The sequence below is a fragment of the Mus caroli genome, unplaced genomic scaffold (assembly GCF_978045245.1).
Source record: "Mus caroli unplaced genomic scaffold, Mus_caroli_1 scaffold_9, whole genome shotgun sequence".
In the NCBI taxonomy this organism is placed as follows: domain Eukaryota; kingdom Metazoa; phylum Chordata; class Mammalia; order Rodentia; family Muridae; genus Mus; species Mus caroli.
The window spans coordinates 94,657,372-94,685,180 of record NW_028227264.1 but is presented as its reverse complement, the minus strand read 5'-3'; the positions used below and the strand labels follow the sequence as shown (position 1 = coordinate 94,685,180).

The 27,809-nt window shown below is 45.4% G+C and overlaps 1 protein-coding gene and 1 long non-coding RNA gene across 4 annotated transcripts in view; one reads left to right on the top strand and one right to left on the bottom strand.

The window, feature by feature from the left end:
- Cradd (CARD and death domain containing adaptor protein) overlaps positions 1 to 22,397 on the top strand; it is a 170,086-nt gene extending 147,689 nt beyond the window's left edge. For all 3 annotated transcript variants that reach the window (XM_085843106.1, XM_021174755.3, XM_021174756.3), the window contains exon 3: positions 21,682 to 22,397. In XM_085843106.1, coding sequence (XP_085699232.1) covers positions 21,682 to 21,983 — 302 coding nt within the window. In that variant the 3' untranslated portion in view covers positions 21,984 to 22,397. The remainder of the gene's footprint in view (positions 1 to 21,681) is intronic.
- Positions 54 to 10,671, bottom strand: LOC147002719 (uncharacterized). The gene is made up of 4 exons (XR_015048543.1): positions 10,534 to 10,671; positions 2,392 to 2,487; positions 477 to 648; positions 54 to 395 (listed from the first exon to the last, which is right to left on the bottom strand). It is a non-coding gene; the product is annotated as an uncharacterized LOC147002719 (long non-coding RNA).
- Positions 22,398 to 27,809: the final 5,412 nt, after the last annotated feature.

The window sequence follows — 27,809 nt, the reverse complement described above, 5'->3', positions numbered from 1 at the left end:
AAGCCAATCTAACCTGAAAATATCCTAGGTCACGAATGCATTTCAACTCAACGTACCTACCCTATTGAGCACTGTAGCTCAGAAGCACAATAAGAGGATTGGATATCCCTGGGGTTGGGTAGCATGGTCGGTAGCTAGCTGGCCAGGAGCTGCAGCCTACAGCCACTGCCCAGCATCTCAAGAGAAAAGCATACGACAGATACCAAGATCCAAGCCCTAAATCTGAAATATACTTTCTACTGAATAGATCTCATTCTGCTTCATTATCAAGTGAGAACCTCAGAAGCCAGGGGCCATCGGTGTGACGTCAACACCAAAGGATGATGGTTTGGATGATGTAATAGCTGAATCCAAGGTCCAGCCCCTGACGAATGGTCTTCCTAAAAGCAGTCACTCTAGAAATAGAATATTTGTTTACCAAAGAGAGGTTGTGTTGGCTGGGTCCACATCTTCCGCAGACGGGGAATGCCACTGACCTGTAGAGGGTAGAAGATGCTATGGAATGAGTGGAGCATGCTGGGAAGAAGGAATGGAGCATTATAGTGTCTCCTTGGACCCACTCCTCTCTGGGTCAGTCACTGGTCACATTGCCTCTCCAAACAGATATTACCAGACATGCCTTCACAAGGGGCTTATCCTAAATCAATCCTGAAAAAAAAAAAAAAGTCCAAGTTTCTGTTGTCATCTGTGAAAGTGTAGCTACCCATGCCCTGTCTCACAGGACCTATAGAATCCTGTTTCTCTGGAGGTATCTATAGCTGCATGAATTAGGGAAGTATATAAGGATCATCTTGTCCCTCCAGGTCACATAGTGTTCTTCCCCCAGAGAATTCAGGTTGGTGGCTCAGTGGGAGTGTCCGAGAATCTTCACAATTAGACAATTGCAGTCAGACTAGTCTGAAATGACTTCTTGGTCATATTCTCTCCCCTCTTCCCCCCCTCCCCTCTCTCTCCTCCCTCTCCCCCCTCTTTCTCCCCCCTTCTCTCTCCCCTCTCTCTCCCTCTTTCCCCTCTCTCTCCCTCCCCCTCCCTCCCCTCCCCCTCTCTCTCCCCTCTTTCTCCCTCCCCCCTCTCTCCCCTCTCTCTTTCCCCTCTCTCCCCTCTCTCTCCCCTCTCTCTCCCCTCTCTCTCCCCTCTCTCTCTCCCCTCTCTCTCCCTCCCCCTCTCTCCCCTCCCCCTCTCTCCCCTCCCCCTCTCCCCTTCTCTCTCCCCCTCTCTCTTCCCCCCTCTCTCCCCTCTCTCCCCTCACTCTCTGCCCTCACTCTCTCCCCTCTCCCCCCCTCCCCTCTCTCTCTCCCCCTCTCTCTCCCCTCTCTCTCCCCTCTCTCTCTCCCTTCTCTCTCTCCCCCCTCCCCTCTCTCCCTCTCCCTCTCTCCCTTTCTCCCCTCTCCCTCTCCCCCTCCCTTTCTCCCCTCTCCCTCTCCCCCTCCCCTTCCCCCTCCCCTCCCCCTCTCCCTCTCTCTTGGGATTTGTTGACTATATTCACCTCATCAGCATCTTAGCAGACTATCTGAAAGAACCCAGACCTTCAGCCAGACAGAGCTGGATTTAAGTCAGTCTCAGTGTCAGACACTTACTAGTTAGTGTTTGGGACATGTCATTCAGTGTCCCCTAATACTACCACCTCCTTTTTTTGAGTCGATGCTACCCATCTTGTGGTAGTGACTCGGAAGGCACAAGTATTTCCTTGTCTCCCCCAATCCTTGTTTTAAAATGATACAAACAGAGAGCACACTTGTGTCAGACCTCTCTGGAACCAGAAGGCACTGTACTAGGAAATGTTCCTAAGCCTGGAGCACAGCAGTTGCTTTATTAGTCATACAGGCACAAAGGAAATTACTTCATCTTGCTTTCCTTCCGTTATCTACCCAGTAGCTAGGAGGGAAATGTGGGGCTGGCTAGCCTAGGATAAGAGGAGACAGTGCTGGGCCATAAGGACCTGTTTCACACAGCTCTTTCTCAACCCCATCCTGGGAGCAGAAAAGGCCACAGTACCAGACAGACCGACCAGTGCTAGGATGCCAGGGATCCCAACCACAGGGGAGGAGGAGGAAGAAGAGGAGGAGGAGGAGGAGGAGATGGAGGAAGCGGCAGCTTATCAGTACTGCGTTGGGCATATCAGTACTAAGTTCCCTCCGCTTTCTCCTGCCCGCCTCCTTCATGGTCTTGTTTATTTGTTTGTTTGTTTCCAATTAATAAGAGCCTGGGCTGTTGGGAATGAGTAAGCATGTCAAGCAGCCCTGGAACCTGACAAGAAGTTACAGAACTCTCCTTTCATCTTATTTCTGCCCGCAAGATGCCCAGGTTAAAGGCACAATGTTCATCAGCAGGACTGTTGTACTTAGAGGCATGCAGGACACCTGCCTCCCGTGAGGCGTCTCAGCGACATACTTTGTACCCGAGGACCATCTGTGCCTCACGTCCTTAATTCAGAGTCGTCTTCCTTACGCCAAGGGTAAGGCAACAGTCAGTTTGGTGGAAAGATCTCTGTAATAGGAAACGAATAAAACTATCAATGCTAAATAAAATAGACCACTGTGAAACTTGGGTTAGATCCCACAGGGAAGCGTATGTGCGATTAACTGCGTTATGTAACAAGACCGCCTTTAATAGCTGGCATGGTTCTTTTTGTTGTTCTAAGGGAAAAGTGGCCAAGGCTGAAGCCAGAGCACATGATATTATTTGAAAGTGCTGCAGCCTCTGGAAACGCTCCTCCGGGGGATATCCAGAATCAGAGTTCTCACTATGATTTATGGTTGTTCTAAAGGTTTAATACCTTTTATATTTTCAGAGCTATACCCTTTGCTTCCAGAAGCCTCTGGGTATGTTTCTGCTGCTTTGAGTTCCATACCTTATTCACCCATTCAAGAGGGATATTTTAGAACTGTGCAAAAACGAAGGTTCCATGGTATTTGATTGTGAGCAATCCCCGTGGATGAAAGGGTTGAGACTGTACGGCAAGGCACACAGCCTTTACCCAGCCACTTGAGAGAACCCAGCGGAGGTGGTCACTGGACAGAATAGTTCTAATGTGGCAGCCCCTTCTGTCGGCCACAGTGCTGGCTCTGAGGCTCCTCGGTCCTCACAGCACTCGCTGTTAGGTGTGGCTGGCAGGGAAAGCCAAGATTAAGCCAGGGCAAATTCCCAGCCCATCAAATCAGAAACAGAAGGGCATTGGAAGTTGTGCTAGCACGACCTACAAAATCAGCTGGATGGGAATTACACTCAGCGATGAAGACTGTGATGGAGCCAGGGTAGAGCATCATGGGAGAGTCTGGGAAAGAGGCTCCAACACAATGCAGGGTTGGGGACGAGGTGGAAGCGATAAGCGTCTGAGCTCTTTCAAGGAAACAAGGCCGGCTTCTTTGAAGAGGACTCTGCACGAAACACACCATGTAAAGTTTGATACGCGATGCTGGAGACATACCTATAACTCATCACAAGAGGAGCCAGAGTTCAGAGTTGGCCTCAGCTACAAAGCAGGGCCGAGGTCAGCCGAGACTATATGAGGCCCTGCCTCGAAACACGAGAGAGTGGATTGGCAGGCTTTGGCACACACGCACACCATCTCCACAGTCAGGATAATGATAGAGCTATCATCTTGAAACTTTTCTCATGGCCCTTTATAATTCCTTCCCATTTCCCCAGGCCCAGGAAAACATGGGTCTGCTCTCTGTTGTCATTGGTGATTTTCATTTCTGGTATTCACCTAAATGCGTTCTGTACTCCCCCTCCCACCCCCTCCTTTCTGGCTTCTTTCATTCAGCGTAATTATTGTGAGACTCATTCAGGTTGAAGTATGTATAGTATTTCATTCATTTGACTAGACAGCAATATTCCACCGTACCGATATCCCACACGCTGTTTACCCACTTGCACGTTGAGAGAATCGTAAATTATGTTGCGGCAGTTATAAATGGAGCTGCCGAGAAGCACCCGTGTGCATGTGACTGCCTGAGCAGAGATGACTTTTCTCTGTGGTAAATGCTTAGAAGTGCAGTTGGAGGAACAAAGGCCTGGCATATATTTAACTTGTTAAAGAAACCTGTCAGGCTGCCTTTAGAGTAACTTTCCCATTTGATGATCCCCCAGCAGTGGGCAAGAGTTCAGCCGCTCCACGACCCTGCCAACTTGGTATATAGTCCTCCTTAATTTCAACTTTTTTTCCATTGTACTGTGAACACAACGTGCAACCTACACAATATGTCATCATTAACTAGACACAGTGTAGTCTGACAGGTGTGAAGGACCTATTCATCTTATATAGCTGAGATTGTTCCTGACAAAGGCACCCCATTTCCCGTGCCCTGCTCCAGGCAAGCACGACTCCAGCTCTGTGGATGTGACAGTATTGGATCCTCATGCAAGCAGTGTTTTCCCTTCTGTGCCTGGCGGCCATATTCATCTGAGTTGAGTGGTACTCAACTGTGGTTTTAATTCGCATTCCCCTAATAACTGATGCGCAGTGCCTTTTTGTGTATCTGTTCACCCCGCCTGTATCATCTTCACTGTTTACACTTCTGTCCATTTTGTTTAAATGGGCTTGCTTTACACCTTATACTGAGGACAGACAACTCAGATGACTTAAGTTGGATCTGTCCTGAAAGTGTCTGTCTTCCATGGTTCCAGAAAACACTATGCAAGCTGTCAAGGAAGGGGAACAACTGAACAGTCCTGTTTAGCTCCAACACCATTCAACCACTACAGTGACCAACATGGCGAGCCATGCGTAGAAGGTGCAATAATGGCACTCACGTGCCGGTGGAAACCAACAACTCTAATTGGACTTCAGGCCCACTCAGCAAGAGAGCGATTATGGCTGGCATTGGAAACATACCCAAATTCTCAGAGATGGTAAAGGTCCTGGACCTCAGAAAGGAATCTACTACTGCCACCTTGCTTACCAGAATACTTACACACCGTACTCTAAATCTTATCCTTTTACTCACAGATAAAAGTAGCTTCCATCCCTCACCAGAGATGCTTGTCTTTATAGCAAATGGAGGCCATCAGAGAAACATACAACTGGACACAACATAGGCTATGGAGAGCTCAGCCCCAGCAAATGCATCTGTATCCCAGCTCCTGCATCTGTGCCTCAGGGAACTTCAAGGAAGGGGAGGTAGAAAGACTGTAAGAGCTGGAATGCCAGGAAATCCTCTGTGAAGCAGTCTCTCCTAGAGAAAGCTGCACAAACAAGACTGGGCCAATGGTGGTATCATTAGACATGAAATTCGGGAGAGGGAGTGTGGCAGGATTTTCCCTGTCCAATTACATTAAAATATTAGTGCAGCAGGAGGCCTGTGATTGGACAGGGAAAAGGGAGGTGGAGCGAAGAGTTGCAGGGACAGAGAGCGAGCGACTCAGAGGAGGGAGGAGGAGAAGTCAAGATGGAGGCAGATGGACAGGAAGAAGATCCTGATCATGTTATGATATCATAAAGGATAGACTAATTGGGATAGTTTGTCTAATCTAGTTGGGCAGCTTTTATCATTATCAGTTGGTTCTGAAATTATTGTATTGGCATCTTGTGAATTGAGAATGTGTTGATAAATCTGACTTGTTAATTATAAGCTTCTAGAGTTTTGTTTCTACTGGGTTGCTAGGTGTTGTGGCGGCTAACTACGGGGCAGATGGTCATTGTGTGGGGCTGGCTTGGCAGAGAAGGGAACTTGGGAGCTCTGGCCCCACCGGAGAGTTGGTGGGCAGAGAGTAGCTGAATGAAGCGCGGGAACATGGCGGTTCTACTTTTAATATTTCCCGAAACAGGGAGAATTTCACAGGATCCCACCCCTAGACAAAGAACTCCAGCAACTAATGAGTGCTGTGAGAGGTGAGAGGGGAGTTAGCTTCTCCCACGGATGAGCCCTCTTCCTGTTATCCAGTGCCCAGTGGTCAGCCCTGAAACCATATTCAAACAAACATAATAATATAACATAACATAATGTAACACATACAAAAAAACAAAAATAGTCTCAGCCGAATGTATATATATATATATATATATGTATACATATATGTACATATAATATGTGCAAGCATATATACACACATGTAACAACTATAATTAAAGAAAAAGAGGCTATTAATGAGCATGAGATGTGAGAAGAGTTCAAGGGAAGGTAACTGTGGCTCTCTGGTTCTTCACCTCTCCCTTGTATGTTTCAGAATTGGCTTTTGTCAGCTTCTGTCTCTAAGATGTGTTGAGGTTTTGATTGGAAGCAACTGAGTTCTCACGAAGATATGTCGGTGGTAAGAAAACACATTTTTATTTCAACAACTGGCCCTTGAGGCTGGCCTAACATTTGAACCACAAGGAGGAAATGATGTACTTCTATTTCAATTTTAAAAATTAAAAAAAATAGCTTGGTGGTCATGGCACATGCTTTTAATCCCAGCATGTGGGAGGCAGAGGCAGGTAGATCTCTGAACTGAAGGCCAGCCTAGTCTACAGAGTGAGTTCTAGGACAGCCAGGGCAACACAGAGAAACCCTGTTTAAAAAAAATAATAATAACATTAATAATAAATAAATAATAAAGAGATAAAGTAGACAAATAAAAATGGGGTTGTTTTTCTATTAAGCTCTAAGAATTACATGTTGCATGCAAGTCCTTTGTAAGATGTATATATAGAAAGAGATTATAATATTTGTTCCTAGTCTGTGGTTTGCCTTATTTGGTGATTGGGATAGGCCCTGGCCCTGTGTGCTAGTGAGCATTCTATAGCTGAGCTGCATCTGGAGTTTCTGCTGTGTCTTATTTTTCAAAGCACAGAACTCTAAACATAGACTAATGTTTAGTTTACCAGATTCTTTCATGTATAGTGCCTTGATATTGTTTCTGTGCAGTCTCCTCGTCTTACTTACCGTTCTGTTGCTATAACAGAACACTATGACCAAGGCAACTTGGAAAGGAAAGCATTCAGTTAGGGGCCCGTGGTTTCAGAAGGTGAATCCATGACAGCCATGGTGGGGAGTATGGTGCCAGGCTGACAGGCAGGTGCTGGGTCAGTAACTGGGAGTTAGGTTCCAGCCCACAAGTGTGAGTGGATGGGGGGAGGGAGGAGAGGGAACCAGTGAGAGCAGGAGAGTGCTAGTGAGGGATGGAGGAGTAATCAGAACTTTTGGACTCTCAAAGCTGATTCTCAAGGACACACCTTCTCCAACAAGGTCACACCTCCTTCCCAAATCCTTCCCAAATACTTCCACTGACTGGGACCAAATGTTCAGATATGTGAGCCTAGCGGGGCCATTCTCACCCAAACCACCACACTGTCTAAGCTGATTTTACTGAAATGTTTTGTCTAGGTTTTCTCTTAGTAAGTTGGAGTTCTCACCTATGTGTGTGTTTGTGTGTGTGTGTGTGTGTGTGTGTGAATATGGACAACCAGTTAGTTATTTCTGCATCATTTGTTGAAAACCCCATTCCTTTCACTGACTTTGGTTTGTACTTTTGCATGGATCTGTTTCTGGGCTTCAGTTTATCCTGCTGATATTGTCTATCTTTTTAATACCATCCGCTTCTTAATTTCATAGCTTTAGTATAAAGACTTGAAACTAGGTAGAGAAATTTGTCCAACTTTGTTCTTTTTCAAAATAATTTCTGGCTCTCTGGTTCTTCACCTCCCCCTTGTATGTCTCAGAATTGACTTTTGTCGGCTTCTCTAAGATGTGTTGAGGTTTTGATTGGGAGCAATTGGGTTTTCAGGAAGATATGTCGGTGGTAAGGCAACACATTTTTATTTCAACAACTGGCCCTTGAGGCTGGCCTAACATTTGAAACATTTCCCACACTGTTGCTCCCAAGTTCACTGGAAACCCATGTATGCAGAATGATATTATTTGTGGCCAAAGGCTACAAGAAAGAAGAAAATGTCTCATTCTAGACCTTACTTCCTATATGTCACCCTTTTCCCATGTCATCCCAGAGACAGTAAAAACAATTCAAGCCTCTCTTGATAGGACAAGACCATGATGCGTATGTCAGCGCCCTCTTGGGTGAGAACGGGCCTTTGGAGTTATAATGTATAGTACAGCTGGGTATTGAACAGAGTGCTACATAGGCAGTGGACAGCTGAGCCTTTGGAGTTATAATGTATAGTACAGCTGGGTATTGAACAGAGAACTTGTGTGTACTATCTAGACACTGGACAGTTGAGTCCAGAGCAGCTGTGAGTTGTTCTCTCCCTGGGTGATGATCCATCCCAGAAGCTAAGCTTTCACATATGTATGTTCCCCATAGGCTGAGGGGGGGAGAGGGCGACCAGCATGCAGATGACGTCAGGGACCTGACAGGTAAAGACATCCATATGGGATTTCATGGAACTTCATCCCAGGTTCTAAGTGTAGTTGAACTACACAGGCCAAACTCAACGCATGTAGCCAGATTCCATCCATTGCCTCCTGAAGGGAAGCCTCTGGTGGATGGGTCCTTTTATACCCCTGCAGGGGCAGCTCTCTCATCAGCTCCCTAAAGGATTTATTTTGACAATGGCTTATTGAGCACTAAACATATGCCAGGAAGCATTTGGGGGAGGAGGCCCTTCCTCTCCTGGGCCCTAGGGCTCCTGCTCCAATGGGGTTTCAGGTTTGGCATAGGAAAGCATCTCAATAGTCCCTCCCTTTCGCTCCCAAACCTGTCCCCTGGACAAGGACCTGGCTAATATGCTTTGAAGAGTCCCAAGGGGCTTCTCTGAGGAGGTGGTGTCAGTTAATGACTGATGAGAATACGAACCTACCCCTGGAATATATGCTAGGCAAACCTCTGCATGCAAACAGTTACTAGGAAACGAAGTCAATTTTGTGGTTACTAAGCCATGATTAAAATGAAGCAGGGTGACATGTCGGGAAGGTGGTTCCTTTGTTATGTGAAACTTTTCTTTCAGTCTCTCACATGTATACTTCTCATACATCCGTATCTTTCAAAAGAAACATAGAAATATAGAAAAAGGTCATGAGAAAAATCACACCTAATCCTCATGGCTGTTAAGGGAATTAGCAACACTAATCAGGGTTGAGCCTGCATTATTTCTGAAGTCCTGCAGAGTGGGCACTAGGATTGTGACCTCGGCTGCTTCCTGCAGCCATCATAGGCCTCCTAGGACAGACAACAGCACACAGCCACCTGGCCAGCTGAGCTCTGTCATCAGCTAATGACTGGGGTAAGCAAATGACTTTTTTTTTTTTAAAAGATTTATTTATTTATTATATGTAAGTACATTGTAGCTGTCTTCAGACACACCAGAAGAGGGAGTCAGATCTCATTACGGATGGTTGTGAGTCACCATGTGGTTGCTGGGATTTGAACTCAGGACCTTTGGAAGAGCAGTCGGGTGCTCTTACCTGCTGAGTCATCTCACCAGCCCCACGGTGATACCTGAGTTAGGCTCAACAGTGGTGTTCAAGCCTCCAATGCTTGAGATAGCCCCTAAACGATGTCCATCATCAGCCCGATTTGCCTCACGTTCTGTCAGCAGCCTCAAACAGGCCTGTACTGTGGGCCCCTGTGAGAATTTGTTGGATTTATGTGTGCTGTCATTGCATTTTACGTGAAGCGAGCCCTATATCCACTACTGATAAAAATATCTCTTATAAGTCACTTTCCTCACAAAACTGAGATATGGAGAAGCCTAGAGAAGGGCAAGCTTGTCAAGACCGGCAGAACAGCACAGCCAGGCAGAACTTTCCAGTCTGCTTGGCCCTGCCTCGAGGCATAGCCTGCACTTTATCAGGGAGACTGGAGGACTGCCGCTCCTGAATCCATGGCAACTGCCCCAGAAGTAGTTTAAAAAAAAAAAAAAACTAAACTGAAAATATATCGGTAGGAGCTGCTAACGACCAGACACTGTGCAAGGAATGAGCTGTGAACAAGAGGGATATGGCCCTGTTAGCCTTTTAACTAACTGCAGCATATGCCACACACCTCTGCCCAAGGTGACGTGTGTCCTGGCACTTGGGCTTTGCTCGCCTTCTGTCCATCCGTATAATGTGCAGGTGGCATCGGTTTGGCTAATGTGTATGCTCTGAGACTTTGGCCTTCCTGGCGCCTGATTCCAAACACAGGTGTTAATGGAGCTGAGATTGCTCTCAAGTGTGCTTTTGGTTTTTGTTTTGTTTTGTTTTTAATTTTGTTTTCATTTCAGGGCTAGAGTCCTGTTGCATTTGCAGTCAGTTAAAATATATAAATCTGAATGCAGATGGTGCACATGCATGCATACAGGCCCAAACCCCACACACATAAAGTGTGTCTTAAACACAAAACAGACAGACAAACACACAAAACCACCAAACCCTTCCTTTTTTTTGGTCTTCACTTGAGCCATGTTGAAAATATTCAGTACGTCCATGTTTTTTGTTTTGTTTTGTTTTTTTGTTTGTTTGTTTAAACAAAATCTCAGGATAGTCTATTACAATTATCCCAATACCAGGTAAACCTTCTATTACCATTTCATCGATCTTTGCAGATCACTTGATTGCCAATCACAATATGAGCATCCCTTCCAACTTTGAGAGGGTAACAGGTTAAGAAGCCTACCTTAAGAGATGGGGTAGGACATTGCCTATGACCCAGCATCCAGGAGGCTGAGACAGGGAGATCTTGAAGGATGGCCTGTGTTATGTAACGCTCTATCTCAGAAAGAACAAAAGGGTGAGGCACTGTCTTCTTCCTCTCTCTCGGGCTTGCTGGTACAAGAACTGAGTGTTTTGCTCTTGGGATTGCTGTTGCATCCCAGTGGGGAAGGAGCTGGCGATTTGCCTGGCCTTCAAACCCTGCCTACTACAGTCTTACTGCCAAGTCACGCAGCCCAGCTGAGCTCCATCAGAGAAATGGGCACTGATGCCTGAAGTTAACGCTGTTCTCAGCATCGCTCATGGTCCTGCCCTTCTTTTAGGAATCTGCACACTAATAGGGAAAGCATCAATCCACTGGAGTTGCTCCATAATTTATAGTGATGCTGTGGTTTCTCAGACCACCTCTGTAATTGCCATTGCCCGAAAATCAGCAGCAGAGATCTTATCCAGGGCTATGGGGCCTGCTTGTTTTCTTTAGCCTAGATATCAGTCTACATGTTTATATATTTTATTCAGAAGATTAAAATATGGCTTAAAGGAATATTTAAACAATTTTTTTTTAATTTAGAGAGAAGTCACTTATGTGAAATAATGTAATTTCTCTATTTTGAAAAAGAGAAAAACGCAGATCTGTATGTCCAGATGATGTAACATAAGGAGTCCTTAACGTCTTCCGAAGGTCTCCCGGGGAGTCTCATGAATGGCTGAGGTGACCCATTGCCTGCAGGCCAGCCAGCAGTGGGAGCACTAGCATTAAAACTGTCTGTTGGTCACAGTCTGCCCTCCAGGGAAACAGCAGGTGCTTTGGAGCTTAGCCTCTCAACAACTGCAGCGTGTCTTTAAGTTTCAGATGTGGTTTTAAAGGACACGGGTCCATGAACCTAACATTTCTGCCACTGTGACTGGGACGTGTTCACATTAGAGGCAGGCTCGCCCTGCTCCCCTTGGGCTGTGGCCATTTCTGTCTTTAGGAGCCCTTACCCCCCCCCCCAAGACAATAAAAAGGTAACTGTATGATAGTTAATGAAGGTGAACATGGAGATGTTATTTATTCAAATATTCCAGTCACCTAATGTCCATTTCCCCCCTCTAATTATGAAGATAAAAAACTAACTTTTTCTTTTTTTTTTAATTTTTAATATTTTTATTACATATTTTCCTCAATTACATTTCCAGTGCTATCCCAAAAGTCCCCCATAGCGCCCCCCACTTCCCTACCCACCCATTCCCATTCTTTTGGCCCTGGCATTCCCCTATATTGGGGCATATAAAGTTTGCAAGTCCAATGGGCCTCTCTTTCCATTGATGGCCGACTAGGTCATCTTTCGATACATATGCAGCTAGAGACAAGAGCTCCGGGGTTCTGGTTAGTACATCATGTTGTTCCAACAATAGGGTTGCAGATCCCTTTAGCTCCTTGGGTACTTTCTCTAGCTTCTCCATTGGGAGCCCTGTGATACATCCAATAGCTGACTGTGAACATCCACTCCTGTGTTTGCTAGGCCCCGGCATCGTCTCACAAGAGACAGCTATATTTGGGTCCTTTCAGCAAAATCTTGCTAGTGTATGCAATGGTGTCAGCGGTTAGAAGCTGATTATGGGATGGATCCCTGGATACGGCAGTCTCTAAATGGTCCATCCTTTCATCACAGCTACGAACTTTGTCTCTGTAACTCCTTCCCTGGGTGTTTTGTTCCCAATTCTAAGAAGGTGCACAGTGTCCACACTTTGGTCTTCATTCTTCTTGAGTTTCATGCGTTTAGCAAATTGTATCTTATATCTTGGGTATCCTAAGTTTTGGGTTAATATCCACTTATCAGTGAATACATATTGTGTGAGTTCTTTTGTGATTGTGTTACTTCACTCAAGATGATGCCCTCCAGGTCCATCCATTTGGCTAGGAATTTCATAAATTCATTCTTTTTAATAGCTGAGTAGTACTCCATTGTGTAAATGTACCATAATTTCTGTATCCAATCCTCTGTTGAGGGACATCTGGGTTCTTTCCAGCTTCTGGCTATTATAAATAGGGCTGCTATGAACATAGTGGAGCATGTGTCCTTTTTACCGGTTGGGACATCTTCTGGATATATGCCCAGGAGAGGTATTGCTGGATCCTCCGGTAGTACTATGTCCAATTTTCTGAGGAACCGCCAGACTGATTTCCAGAGTGGTTGTACAAGCTTGCAATCCCACCAACAATGGAGGAGTGTTCCTCTTTCTCCACATCCTCGCCAGCATCTGCTGTCACCTGAATTTTTGATCTTAGCCATTCTGACTGGTGTGAGGTGGAATCTCAGGGTTGTTTTGATTTGCATTTCCCTGATGATTAAGGATGTTGAACATTTTTTCAGGTGCTTCTCTGCCATTCGGTATTCCTCAGGTGAGAATTCTTTGTTCAGTTCTGAGCCCCATTTTTTAATGGGGTTATTTGACTTTCTGGAGTCCACCTTCTTGAGTTCTTTATATATATTGGATATTAGACCCTTATCTGATTTAGGATAGGTGAAGATCCTTTCCCAATCTGTTGGTGGTTTTTTTGTCTTATTGATGGTGTCTTTAGCCTTGCAGAAGCTTTGTAGTTTCATGAGGTCCCACTTGTCAATTCTCGATCTTACAGCACAAGCCATTACTGTTCTATTCAGGAATTTTTCACCTGTGCCCATATCTTCAAGGCTTTTCCCCACTTTCTCCTCTATAAGTTTCAGTGTCTCTGGTTTTATGTGAAGTTCCTTGATCCACTTAGACTTGACCTTAGTACAAGGAGATAGGAATGGATCGATTCGCATTCTTCTACATGTTAACAACCAGTTGTGCCAGCACCATTTGTTGAAAATGCTGTCTTTCTTCCACTGGATGTTTTTAGCTCCCTTGTCGAAGATCAAGTGACCGTAGGTGTGTGGGTTCATTTCTGGGTCTTCAATTCTATTCCATTGGTCTATTTGTCTGTCACTATACCAGTACCATGCAGTTTTTATCACAATTGCTCTGTAGTAGAGCTTTAGGTCCGGCATGGTGATTCCACCAGAGGTTCTTTTATCCTTGAGAAGAGTTTTTGCTATCCTAGGTTTTTTGTTATTCCAGATGAATTTGCAGATTGCACTTTCTAATTCGTTGAAGAATTGATTTGGAATTTTGATGGGGATTGCATTGAATCTGTAGATTGCTTTTGGCAAGATAGCCATTTTTACAATGTTGATCCTGCCAATCCATGAGCATGGGAGATCTTTCCATCTTCTGAGATCTTCTATAATTTCTTTCTTCAGAGACTTGAAGTTTTTATTATACAGATCTTTCACTTCCTTAGTTAGAGTCACGCCAAGATATTTAATATTATTTGTGACTATTGAGAAGGGTGTTGTTTCCCTAATTTCTTTCTCAGCCTGTTTATTCTTTGTGTAGAGAAAGGCCATTGATTTGTTTGAGTTAATTTTATATCCAGCTACTTCACCGAAGCTGTTTATCAGGCTTAGGAGTTCTCAGGTGGAATTTTTAGGGTCACTTATATATACTATCATATCATCTGCAAAGAGTGATATTTTGACTTCATCTTTTCCAATTTGTATCCCTTTGATCTCCTTTTGTTGTCGAATTGCTCTGGCTAGGACTTCAAGTACAATGTTGAATAGGTATGGAGAAAGTGGACAGCCTTGTCTAGTCCCTGATTTTAGAGGGATTGCTTCAAGCTTCTCACCATTTACTTTGATGGTGGCTACTGGTTTGCTGTAGATTGCTTTTATCATGTTTAGGTATGGGCCTTGAATTCCTGATCTTTCCAAGACTTTTATCATGAATGGGTGTTGGATCTTGTCAAATGCTTTTTCCGCATCTAACGAGATGACCATGTGGTTTTTGTCTTTGAGTTTGTTTATATACTGGATTACGTTGATGGATTTCCAAATATTGAACCATCCCTGCATCCCTGGGATGAAACCTACTTGGTCAGGATGGATGATTGTTTTGATGTGTTCTTGGATTCGGTTAGCAAGAACTTTATTGAGGATTTTTGCATCAATATTCATAAGGGATATTGGTCTGAAGTTTTCTATCTTTGTTGGGTCTTTTTGTGGTTTAGGTATCAGAGTAATTGTGGCTTCATAGAATGAGTTGGGTAGAGTACCTTCTGTTTTTATTTTGTGGAATAGTTTGTGAAGAACTGGGATTAGATCTTCTTTGAAGGTCTGATAGAACTCTGCACTAAACCCATCTGGTCCTGGGCTTTTTTTAGTTGGGAGACTATTAATGACTGCTTCTATTTCTTTGGGGGATATAGGGCTGTTTAGATCATTAACCTGAACTTGATTCAACTTTGGTACCTGGTATCTGTCTAGGAACTTGTCCATTTCATCCAGGTTCTCCAGTTTTGTTGAGTATAGCCTTTGGTAGAAGGATCTGATGGTGTTTTGGATGTCTTCAGGATCTGTTGTTATGTCTCCTTTTTCATTTCTGATTTTGTTAATTAGGATGCTTTCCCTGTGCCCTCTAGTGAGTCTGGCTATGGGTTTATCTATCTTGTTGATTTTCTCAAAGAACCAGCTCCTTGATTGGTTGATTCTTTGAATAGTTTTTCTTGAAAAACTAACTTTTTCTTATTCTCCCCAAACTATTATGAGCTCGCAGTGCTGTCCCCTCCTGCCTTGCGGAAGACAACTCTGAGTAGAAGTCTTTATTTTTCCTTTTACAGTTTTTTTTTAGATTTTACTTATGAATTATAATGTCCATGTTTTTAATAAAAACAAACAAACAAAAACCAACCAATTCCTTACCCCGGAGAGCAGCTATGCTCACCAGGAAGCAGCTGCACGTTTGATGGGAATGAGTCAGGTTGTCAGATGTATAGCAGTTCATTTTTCTGAATAACAAATATATATTTTTTTTTACATTGGCAAACAAAACAAAACAGCAACAGCAACAACAACAATGACAACAACAACAACAAAAACCAACCCAAAAATGAACGTCATTTGCCTACCCGGTTCAGTCTGCCTGCCTGACCCCAAGCGCCTGTAGTTCTTGCCAAACAGCTAAGCACAAATGCCTGACTCAGCATTTTCCTGCTCGATGCTTCCAGCATCATGTAGTGATTATGACTCGTCAGTTTTCCAGTCTCAGTGTCTGCCCCCACCCCCCATCCTCCCCCACTCCTTGTCTAGAGCGATATAAAGGCATGCACATCTACTCCAGCACCCGGTGGCATCGATGCTGAGTTGCTGCAAGACCAGCTGTTACCTCCCATTCATCCAGCTTCTCATGGCTTTCCCATACAAACCCTGCAAGTAAATATAGAGGAATCCAAGCTATACTGAAAAGGAAAAGGAAAAGAATTTCCACAAAGTATTGTCATCATTCAGAGAACATCTGTCCATGCATGGAGATGATGGATGGATGGATGGATGGGCAGGCAGATGGACAGACAGAAGAAGGACAGATGGACAGAAGGATGGACAGACATATGGGTGGGTGGATGGATGGGTAGGTAGGTGGATGGGTAGGTGGGTGGACAGACAGACAGGCAACGTGAGATGGGGTGTTTTTAATAGAAGAGCAGTCAACAGCTTTATTACAGAGCTTTATGGGAACTGTAGTTCAACTACAGCCAACAAGAGATGTAGTTATAGACTAGGAGATGGTCTAGAAAAGCCGAATTACAAGATATGTATTGTACTATTTTGAAAGTTTAAAAATGATTACTTAATGTTCTCAAACTCACCTGCTGTCTTAGTGAGGGTTACTATTGCTGTGAAGAGGGCTCGCGGCTGAGCAGCATGGGGAGGGAAAGGGTTACTTGGCTTCCTCTTCTACACCCGCTGTTCAGCATCGAGGTTGAGCCCTCCTGCATCAGTTACTAATTAAGAAAACACCCTGCAGGCTTGGGAGGTATTTCCTTAATTGAGGTTTCCTCCTCTCAGATGACTCTAGCCTGTGTCAAGTTGACATAAAACTAGCCTCTCCTCCCTAAGATAATGGTTGGGGGGTGGGGGGGAGGGACTGAGTGGGAAAGAATTCTGACCTTTGAATAAACATTTTTTTCATTGTAAAAAAATGCTATTTATTTCTCTATTTCTCTTTACAAAGTTGGAAGAGGGGTGAAGAACTTTCCTAGTGGGCTTTGTATTTTCTAGTTGTTTCTGTGGTGGAGCTAGTGTTGCTGGTCAGTTCTCTCCCCCTCTGGAGTACTACACACACACACATACACACACACACAGCTACGTACATGAATGTTGAGCATCCTTTACAATCACTCTCTTATCCCAAAGCGTCAGGGGAGAGACGGCTGTATGCAAAGCATTGTTCTGGGCACCTGGGTGCATCACTGGGCAAACGGACAAAGCTCCATTTGCTCAACAGGAGTTGACAGCTCCTGGGACATTGAGCGGTGCCAGGGACTGGGAAACTGCAGCAGCATACCGACAGTGGGTAAGAGGTTACAAGGTCATAGGTGGACAAGGGAGATCTCAGAGGAAGTAGGAACTGCATCTGAGAGCTGTGCAGGTGGTACAGCTTGATGAGAAGTCCTACTTGTGACGGAGGAAGTCTCCCACAGAAAGGAGAGAGCTATGATAAAGCTGTGGTCTGAGGGCGGAGCTCAAGGAAGGAGAAACAGCCATGTCAGGTCCTGGTGAGGCTGTGGAAGGTGTGGCTCCCCGAGAACATCTCAAATGTTTTATACAGTTTGGGAAAAAAAAAACTGTAGCAAATATTCATCTCACTGTTTTTTTTTTTTTTTCCTTCAGAAGGTTTGTGGTCTTTACAAAACAGAAATAATGGATTAACCAAAATTCATTCTGAAGAGCCTGCACGGCTTGCTTCTATTTTAACAGCTGTGTAAGGGGATACAGTGCTAAATGATTAGTGGAGGATTTAATGAGAACTCAAAAATCACAGTCTGAAGAAAATAATAACATCACTTCTGAAAGACAGTACCACGTGACAGCTAGATGAAGCCTTGGGTGCCATCTGGCTTTATCATTTACAAACGATCGCTCTGGGAAATGCAAAGTGAGTTAGCCCATGCTACCTGGTTACCTGCCTGGTGACAGGCTTGTCTTTAGAGACTGCCCAGACCTGCTAATCCAAGGTCCAGAGCATATCCACACTAATTTAGTAAAAACGCAATTATTGATAACAGTCTCATTGAGTTTCCTAGACTTGACAGTCAAATCTAAGTTCCCATCACAGTGAGTAGGATGTTATTTGTGTTTGCAATATGGCCTTCATCTTTGGGGTATACTGGAAATTGGTTGCAGGATGATCAAATAGTCGATTCCTCGGCCTTTTTGGGAACACTGGGCGTGCTTTGTGCTTGCCCATCAGAATGAAGGTTTCTAGTTGGCTTGCTTTTCCAGGTGCTTTTCTTACAGTCTCTGCTGCCTTCTGAGCTTGCCTGGAGGTAAAAAGATGCCAGAGCACAGCAAAGACACTGAGGCTCCCTCCCAGCATCCACTCACCTGAGGCTCCCTCCCAGCATCCACTCACCTGAGGCTCCCTCCCCAGCATCCACTCACCTGAGGCTCCCTCCCCAGCATCCACTCACCTGAGGCTCCCTACCAGCATCCACTCACCTGATGCTCCCTCCCAGCATCCACTCACCTGAGGCTCCCTACCAGCATCCACTCACCTGATGCTCCCTCCCAGCATCCACTCACCTGAGGCTCCCTCCCCAGCATCCACTCTCACCTGAGGCTCCCTCCCCAGCATCCACTCTCACCTGAGGCTCCCTCCCCAGCATCCACTCACCTGAGGCTCCCTCCTCAGCATCCACTCACCTGAGGCTCCCTCCTCAGCATCCACTCACCTGAGGCTCCCTGCCCAGCATCCACTCACCTGAAAGGTCAAAAGCAAAAAATAAACCCTGACACCAAATCAGCAGCAGCATACAAAGTTTGGAGAAGTGTCATGTACGGAAATGTCTTTAGAAACCCTTTTGAGGACCTAAAACCCCTTACCTACTAACCACCAACTCCCTTCCTCCCTCCTGTCCCAGCTGCCACACTGCTCTCTGCCTCTCTGCCTCTGTGACCACCATGACGTCAGGTCCTTCCTCTGAATGGAACCTCAGGGTGCTTGCCTTCTGTGGAGAGGCCACATTTATCTAGCACAGTGTCCTCACAACTAGCCCATGTTGTGACATGTCAGAACTTTATTTCTTTTGAAAGCCAAATAATATTCTACTCGAAATGTTGGATAACCAAGTTGGTACCAGAGTTCTCCAAAGCAACACTCCCAACCACAAAATAGGAGTGAGGTCTATAAACTTGAAAATTATGCAAGGGGGAATAAAATTGTTTATGTAGCATAATGGTATGTTTATAGTTCAAAAGTATCATGTTAAATAGTTTGAAATAATATATAACTAGTTCTCTAAATATAAAGACATTGTTCTAATGAGACAGTAGGCAGTCTTGACCTGAAACTCCTCAGAGACTACAGCAACTGTGAGCATCTCTTGTAAGAAGTTACCTAGTGATTGTTGCGGGAAATATTAAAAAGTAAACCTGGCTGGCCCATGCTTCTGCACTCCTGCCAACCTGCCACAGGGCTCCCTCTGGGCCACTCTCTGGCGGGCCCCTCCCCGCTCAGTTCCTCTCACTACCATACACCCCATGGTCAGCCATCACATCACAATATTCAGTACCCTGGTAGAATCAAGACTCTTAATGCTGAGCTGGGCGTGGTGGCACACGCCTTTAATCCCAGCAGTTGGGAGGCAGAGGCAGGTGAATTTCTGAGTTCGAGGCCAGCCTGGTCTACAAAGTGAGTTCCAGGACAGCCAGGACTATACAGAAAAACCCTGTCTCAAAAAACCAAAAAAAAAAAAAAAAAAAAAGACTCTTAATGCTTAATTAGCCAATCAGATTTATGTATCAATAATATTACATTTTACAAGATGCCAATACAATAATTTCAGAGCCAATTGATAATGATAAAAGCTTTTTCCTAGTATTGTGAAATCATAGCTACTTGTGGCTGGAAAACGCCATGCGGGTCCATGTCCACAGCCATCTTCCTTCTCCTACTCTGAGATGCTCCCTGTCTCTACAACTCTTAGCTCATCCTCCCTTTCCCCTGTCCAATCACAGGCCTCCCACTGCCCTAATGTGATTGGACAGGGAAAATCCTGTGATAAAACTGACCACTTGTCACACATCAAAACTACAGACGCAGGAACACAGGGTGGGTCAGGGGATGCAGACTATCACTTGAGAATCAGGAAGATATCAGACACCCTACAAAAGCAACAAATATCAAGCATTGTGAGGGGCAGGGGGAGGGGGGCACAGTGTGTTCCAGAGTGTCACAGTCAGAGGATTTCCCCAACCCTTCAAGTGTTTATAATATTTTTCCTTGGTATTGTATTAAGTATTTAACTGCAGGTTGGGAGGGCAGTCAGGTCATCTTCCAATGTAACTAAAAGCAGGTGGTGGAGGAAAGCTCTTCTGCCACTTTGAATGTCATTGAGATCTAGCCACATTCCTGCACAGCGTGTAAGGAGGGGTCCAGGTGGGACAGTGGATGACTTGATTTCATAAAATCGTTGCTGTTGATTTATTGGACAGCAGTAACATCTTCATTATTCAGATTGCCTCACGGTCCTTTTTAAGTTGCAGAACTGACAAATACTGAAATGGTCTTTGACACTGCCCTAGAATCTTGGCAGCTGACGGGTTTGGAGTTGGAAACAAGGGCTGTGGGACCCACGGCTCTTCTTGCAGGGTCTTTTATCTTCTCGTTGAATCGGAAAATGAAGCAGGGGCTGGTGACTGTGGAGTACACTAAGTAAACTGTGATGCAGCTGGCCAGCAAGTGTCATACAGATGCTGTGGCACATATGACCGCGCCTCACCCTCAGTCAGCACCGCGGCGGTCATCTTGGATGCTTAGAGTCCCTCTCAAACTTCCTTTGGCCTCTGCCTCTGGCACACTCCAGTCCCTCCACCTTTGCATATGTGGTTCTCTTAGGAGGGGCTGGACCACCCTCTTTACCCAGAATTCTCTTTTCAGGAGCTAGCTTTAGCTTCTTCGCTCCATGGCTCACACCCAGTTAGAGGTCCCCCCTCCCCGGCCCCCGTAGAATGTCCGTGGCTGTACAGTGGCACAGTTACAGCCACACACTGGCACTCTTCAGAATCCTGTTTAGGAAGTTTAAGGTCAAGCTCTCCCCAGCGCCTACTCCTACACTGTGGCCCTCTGGCTTGGCTGGGATGGTGAGACAGCTCGAATGGCTTCTACTCTCCTCTCCCATCACATCTTGCCTCTATGGCTTGTTTTTTTCCTCAGGGAGCGGGGATGCTCTGGCTTCCTGCTTCTGTACCTTTTTTTCTGGGTGATGTTTTATATTGAGGCTGCCAGGAGAGAGAAGCTGTCAGTTTGGCCTCGAGCCCCTCCCCACGCCCCTTCAAGGGGAGCAGCACTCACAGCTTGGAGTAGCACAATGCCGGGCCCCCAGGCTGGTATTGAGGGGAGTGGTTTTCAGCCAGAGCTCTTGATAAGATTTCTGACAAAAAGAAACAGGAGTAAAAAAAAAAAAAAAAACAAAAAAAAAAAAACAAAAAAACCTTTGTGACAAAATAGTGTGTCCGTGAGCATGATACATGTTTGTCTGTTTGTCTGTCTATATACACAAGGAGGCAGAAATAAGGGACTATCCATGATTTTTCTTCTCAGATCTTCTGCAGTGAACACTTTTAAGAGATGCTAAGCGGATGGCCTAGTTGGCCATCAATGGGAGGAGAGGCCCTTGGTCTTGCGAAGATTCTATGCCCCAGTATAGAGGAATGCCAGGGCCAGGAAGCAGGAGTGGATGGGTTGGGGAGCAGGGGTAGGAATAGGAGATAGGGGATTTTCGGAGAGGAAACTAGGAAAGGGGATAGCATTTGAAATGTAAATGAAGAAAACATCTAATTAAAAAAAAACTGAAAAGGAGAGAGAGAGAGAGAGAGAGAGAGAGAGAGAGAGAGAGAGAGAGAGAGAGATTAAGCGGCACGGTTCAGCCCCGAAACTGAGCAGTACAAAAGACCGGAAATAGTCGCCTATCTGCCCCGCCCCATTCTCAAGTCTTCCCTATCTGAGGTGCTTGCCTTATTCAATCTCCCGTTCTTTTCCTCCTCAGGAGACTGGATGGCCGGAATCCCCTCACACGTCCTCAGCAGCTCGCCATCAGACAGGCAGATTAACCAGCTGGCTCAGAGGCTAGGCCCGGAGTGGGAGCCCGTGGTGCTGTCTCTGGGACTGTCCCAGACCGACATCTACCGCTGCAAGGCCAACCATCCCCACAACGTGCATTCGCAGGTGGTGGAGGCCTTCGTCCGCTGGCGCCAGCGTTATGGCAAGCAGGCCACCTTCCTAAGCTTACACAAGGGCCTCCAGGCAGTGGAGGCTGATCCCTCCCTGCTCCAGCACATGCTGGAGTGACCTGACCCCCCCCACACACACACACACACACTTGCTGTGGGGGTGATGGGGCGTGGGTTCCCAAGTCACTCAAGCTGAACCGGACTTTTCTCAGCAGGTGGCTTTGTTCTGGGCTTTTCAGTGATCTGTTTATGGAAAGAGATCGTCTACCACTAACTCAACAATCCATTGGCTTTAATTGCTTGAAGACTGCGTTGTTGTAACTACGGTTTGGAACTTTGTGGCTGACCTTTAACGGGAGGCCAGAAAAAAGACAACACCCACCCCACCCCACCCCCCAAAAAATCATGCTACAGCATCGAATGCAGGTGTCCTGCATACAAGGCAGCTACACTTATGTTGCCTGGAGACTGGATTGTGCATTTAGCTCTTCATAATGATGATGATAATAAAAAAGCAAATTGTGATATAGAATGTGCCTCTTTCAATGAGAGAGTATTGTATCTCTCTTTCTCTCTTTCTCTCTCTCTCTCTCACACACACACACACACACACACACCACTCTTCTGTTGCATAGACGGAGGGTATAAAAATATGGGATTGGAGCAAGATTGTTAGCAGTCATACGACGACGGAGATAAATAACTCAGGCAGGATGTATAGATTAAGCGTGAGACACCGAAGCTCCCTGCAGAGGCCAGGGAGAGAACGGAAGACCTTCATCTTAACAAATTGTACGAGGAGTCTCTGTCCATTTGTTAAAGGCGTTGGATCAGAGACAAGGGGGCTCAGTGTTTCTCTTGAGGCCTGAATGGCTGAAGGCGTTGAGTTCCCGAGGGGCGTCATGGGTTGTCCAGCCTTTCATTAACTGCACACAGTATTAGCCAGACAGGTGTTCGTGTTTGTCATCCCATCTAAGAGACTGAAGCAGGAGGATCACCTCAAGGCCATTCTGGGTTGCACAGTGAGTTCTGGGTCAGCTTCAACTATTAGCATGACCATCCCCTCACCTCCACCCCTGTCTTAAAGCAAATAAACAAAAAATTTACCATGCAGGGTTTCTAAAATGATCCTTTTCAGGGCTTATTCATTTGTGTGTTCCCATATGAGCCTCTCAGCAGTCCTGTGAGGCACATATGCAAGCGTCGTTGGCCCCTTCTTTCCAGGCAGCAGGACCTGTGTAGGCTAAGCTAGAATGTGGTTTGTCTGTGCACGAGTGGACTAGAAGCAGGTGGGCTTCCTTCAGAGAAAGACATAGAAGGCTCTTGTAGGGGCTGCGAGTGTAGCTCTGTTCGTACGGTGCTTATCTAGCATGCTCAAAACCCTGAGTTCCATCTCAACGGCTCATAGACCGGGTACTGCCCGTGATCTCGGCAGTACAGAAGGTGGAGGCAGGAGGATCAGAAGTTCAATGCCATCCTCATCTCCATAGTGAGTTCAAGCCCAACTTAAGCTACGTGAAACCCAGTCATAAACAGAAACAGAAAAACCCACATTAAAGATGACAATTAGAAATTTCCTTTAACCTTTGCAATGACTAGAGAGCCCAGTTTTTTTTTTCTAATTCTATTGAATTTCTAAGGAAATAAACATATACTGCCTATCTCCCCCATCCTAGGACAAGCCTAATAAAGAGGTAGCCGTTACCATGATGCAGGTGCTCAGAAAGGTGGCAGCAGTGTATGGATGTCCTTCCTGGCATCTGGTACCCTCTGTTCCTTTACCAAAAAGACCAACTGTTCCCCGGTCATTCATTCGATGATGCCATCCCTGAAGCATTGTATACTAGCTATATCCTCTCTCACGTTCCTTTCTGTGGTCCAGCCAATACTTCATTATTTTATCAAGTTCATGCTTTTGACCACATCTCTATACCCAGGGATAGACGGTTCTTCAGCAGAGTCTTCAATAAACCGTTTATCGTTTTGAACTTTGAACATATTGCTTCTCCCCCTGGGATTCCTAAGAGCAAGTTATCTTGGCTTTTGTTCTCACACTTCAGTCCCTGTTATGGCTAAGTGAGCAGGGCTGGGCTCTGCTGCCGCTAGCTGGTGGAGGTCTGGTGCTTAGCTGCTTCCTCCTGTTGCTATCTGTAATGAATGTGTCCTGCTCAGGGACACTCCTGGGCTGTCAGTAGTGAGGGGTGGTGAAGTACAGGGCTGTGAAGGGCTGATGCTGGGGGTGGTGGTGGCACTACTGAAAGACAAGGGCCACTCCATGCCCCTGCCCACTTCCTGTAGAAGTGCTTAGGAGTGGATCCAGACAGCTGAATCACTGTTCCCCTGTGTTACATCTCATCTGTCCACTTCCCGGGAGGCTGGGACCGAGCCCACCAGGACGCCATGTATTTTTGCACAGAAGATTCTACAACGTCAGAGACTTTCTGCCCCAAACAAAATTCTGCATGTGCTCAGTGAGACAGCAGGGCTTTGAGGCACTAAAAGCAGCAAAATGATATCCTTTCTCTCTGTCTGCCTGCCTGTCTGTCTGTCTGTCTGTCTCTCTCTCTCTCTCTCTCTCTCTCTCTCTGTGTCAGATCATTTATGTACATGACTGCTTCTTTCAACATTTTAAAATGTGTAACTTCTATTAAATTTTCTCAGTGCAAATAAAGTGCGTGTCCATTGTGTCCTTTCAAAAACCTAACAATAGATAAGATGAGGAGAAGCAAGAGTCTCCTCGTACTCCCCGCAGTCAGCTTTGCTCTGCTCTGCCATCAGTTTCTTAGTTAAGCCCGCCCGCACATCCCTTCTGCAGCTGGAGTAGGATTGCCCTGTAAGACTCTTTAACACTTGGCTTCCTTGCCTTAACACATAGCACTTGTTCCAATGCCAAAGCCTTTACGACATCCTTTGCTCTTAGAGCACACTTGCAAGTGCTATCGTTTTGGCAGCACCTTTGAAGAGGTTGAAGGCACTCAGCTTCTAAGTCTACTAACTGCTTTCCCCATCAAGAAGTTCGCTGGCATTGCAGTTCTTGCTTGACACACCCATAACTCCACCCCACCCAGAACCAATCCGAGCAAATTATTGTTCACTGCCTGCACTGTGCACCTTACATCCTCACAAAGCAAAGCCTAGCATGTCTGCACTCTGAGTTTTGTCCCTTGCCCCAAGATGTCCTCTCCACTGTACTACATCTAATTACCACTGTGTTTCTTTTCTTCAAGAGAATGTTAGGGGAGGGACAGTCAACACAGAAGCTGCACATGGCCCCTCTGCTTCCTAAGGGTGTATACGCAGTTGACAGTTGCCGGAGGGAGAGACTGGCAGTATAGTTGTCACCTGTAAGTGTCCCTGTGACTTCTCACCATTGTCCTCACAAGTAGTCCCAGTAAAACTCATTCTTGTACCAGTCCAGATTTGGCTGGAATGGTTTCTTTGGTCTGTCATCTTCAGGAGCCCTCTCTGAGGCACACAGACATTTGCTCAGATCTTTCCGGAAAAGCTAATGCAGCTAAGAGGCTAATCTCATCTCTGTTAATTGAGGACATTAAAGCTGACCAACAAAGACACAAGCCCTACTCTCTGCAGCTCACTGCCACATGAGACAGCCACAGACCTCTAATCACAACATGATGTGACAATTCCATTCCTGAGTACTGAGCCAGTGGAAACAGGACCCCCTCTGGTTTGCTTTTGAGGGGATGGGGGGCCTGAAGAAAAAGAAGGCTCCGTCACTCAGGTAAATCACTCCACCTTCTTGGGCAGGTTTATTCACGTGTGCACAGTAACTGGTCTATGAGTACAGAGAATCTGCCAGAGGTTAAAAAAGATAAATTGTTCATACAATGGGTTTGGCAAAGGAAATGTCTGAGCTGAATTATTTTGGCTACTGAGTTTTGTTTTGTTTTCCCTAATATTCTTTATCAAGCCAGGGCCCCTCAAAATGTTAGGCTGAGGTCCCTCATCCTTCTGGGGCTTGTACAGCGGCTGAGAGTGTGCAGCTCTTCTGGGCATCCCTAGGGACTTTCAGGGTAAGGAAAGATGAACTGGCAGCACACTGCAGAGCATGTTCAGAATCTGGGTGGGACTCTGATCTAACACTTAGCTCTCATTAAATGAATCCCTACAGTTGGGGCACAAATTCTTGCTGGTTACAAAACATCCCAAGTTACTGGAGATCCAAAGATAAATAAGACATAGTCTCTGCCCAGCAGGATCTCAGCCCTCCAGGAAGGCAGACATAACAGCCAGCAACTATGACACTTCACAGAAAAGGGAGCAATTAAGTTGGCCACAGAGGAGATGACACTTCGGCTGAGCTCTTGTAAGCCCTGTTCAAGTTAGCGTGATAGCCCCCCTTAGGGGATATTAGGAGACACCAGAATTCCATTTAATATCTTCTTCATCCAGCTTGACAAATGGCACTCCTTCCAAATGTCTACAAGATGCATGTGCCTCCAAAATGCTATCTCGGAGCCATTAGAAACTAAACACATTGACAAATACCACCTGTTCCATACTTCTATATAGCAGTGGAGTGTTCAGCCACAGTAAAATCAGGGTCAGGCTTCGAGGATTTAGGTATCAGGCATATTTGAGGATGCTTTTTATAGCACCCCTCTCTCCTCCCACCCCAACACTTGTACAAATTCAAAATAGATGTTGCAGCATGCAGGGAATGTTTTTAATATAATGTCTTGCTTACTTCCCTGAACTATAAACATCTGAGAGGAACAGGGACGTCTGTCTTGTTGGCATTTACTGTTCTTATAGGAAAATTAAAGTCTCTCAAAGACACAGTTCAGTGAGCCAATTAAACCTTGTCTCTGCTTTGTTAAACTCACGAGAAACATATGGCAGTGATTCTGATAGCTATTGTTCATTCAAAGCATCAGCTATGAAATCCAGGTTTGAATGCTCAGAAAGAAAAAGCAGATTCAACATCTTGGCAATAAGCATGTATTTCCATCTCATTTTCGGATTTTATCTCTAGCCAGTGCTGTTTTGGGTGTCACATTACATTCTTGATGGAGAGTATTTTCGGAAAATGTAAAATGGGCTGGATGTCATGAAATAATTATTCTTCTTGCTCTTGGTGACACTTAACCGTCCCTGTTTCTAGGAGACAAATTGGTGTTGTGAACACCTTGCCAGTGCCAATGACTTTGAGGTGACTTAGCTCAGTGCTGACCGCGGATGAAGCTGGATGCCTCCTCATGGCTAAGCTGGAAATAGATGGCAATGACCTCGCTCCTCTGGAACACACTTTGACCAAGGATGAGGCATCTGCGTAGGGGATGTCTATGAAGGCCCAGAACATCTACCGTAGGAAGTGATTCTTCTCCATTGAAGGGCACAGATTTCTTCCTTTACAAATATTAGAAAATGATAGAGACTTTCTTCAGAAAAACACATTGAGCACTTGCACACTCTGATGTGCCCAGATGCAGACATGTACGTATAATGTTCTACACAGACATGTTGACATATAATTTTGAAGGAATTTTCAGTACTTCTGAATCCAATTCATTCTTCCCAAGAACTACTCATGTGAACCCTGGTCTTCCTGCACCAAACTATTCCACCAAGAATATTTTTTTTATTGTTTTAAATAATATTGGGAAGCCTTGAGTTCAGTAGGGTGGAGCTGTTTGTATTGGATTACACAAGGGTATAAATCACTGTGAAGGTGTTGAGGTAAAGATAGAATCATTTATCTGAATCCAGATTTTTATGTAACTGACCACAGATCTTTTCTTTTGGGGAGGGGCACTCTTAGGCTGACAGTCCTCTGGACCCACCTCTTGGCAAAGAAGAGTTTACAGCTGTGAAATGTATGACAGTCTCAGCCTCCAAGGGACTTCCTGCCTTCGCCTTGTCTCTTTAGAACCAGAACTCCTCAGCAAGGAAGAAATGAGTGTTTTATGCTTAGCACTCTAAG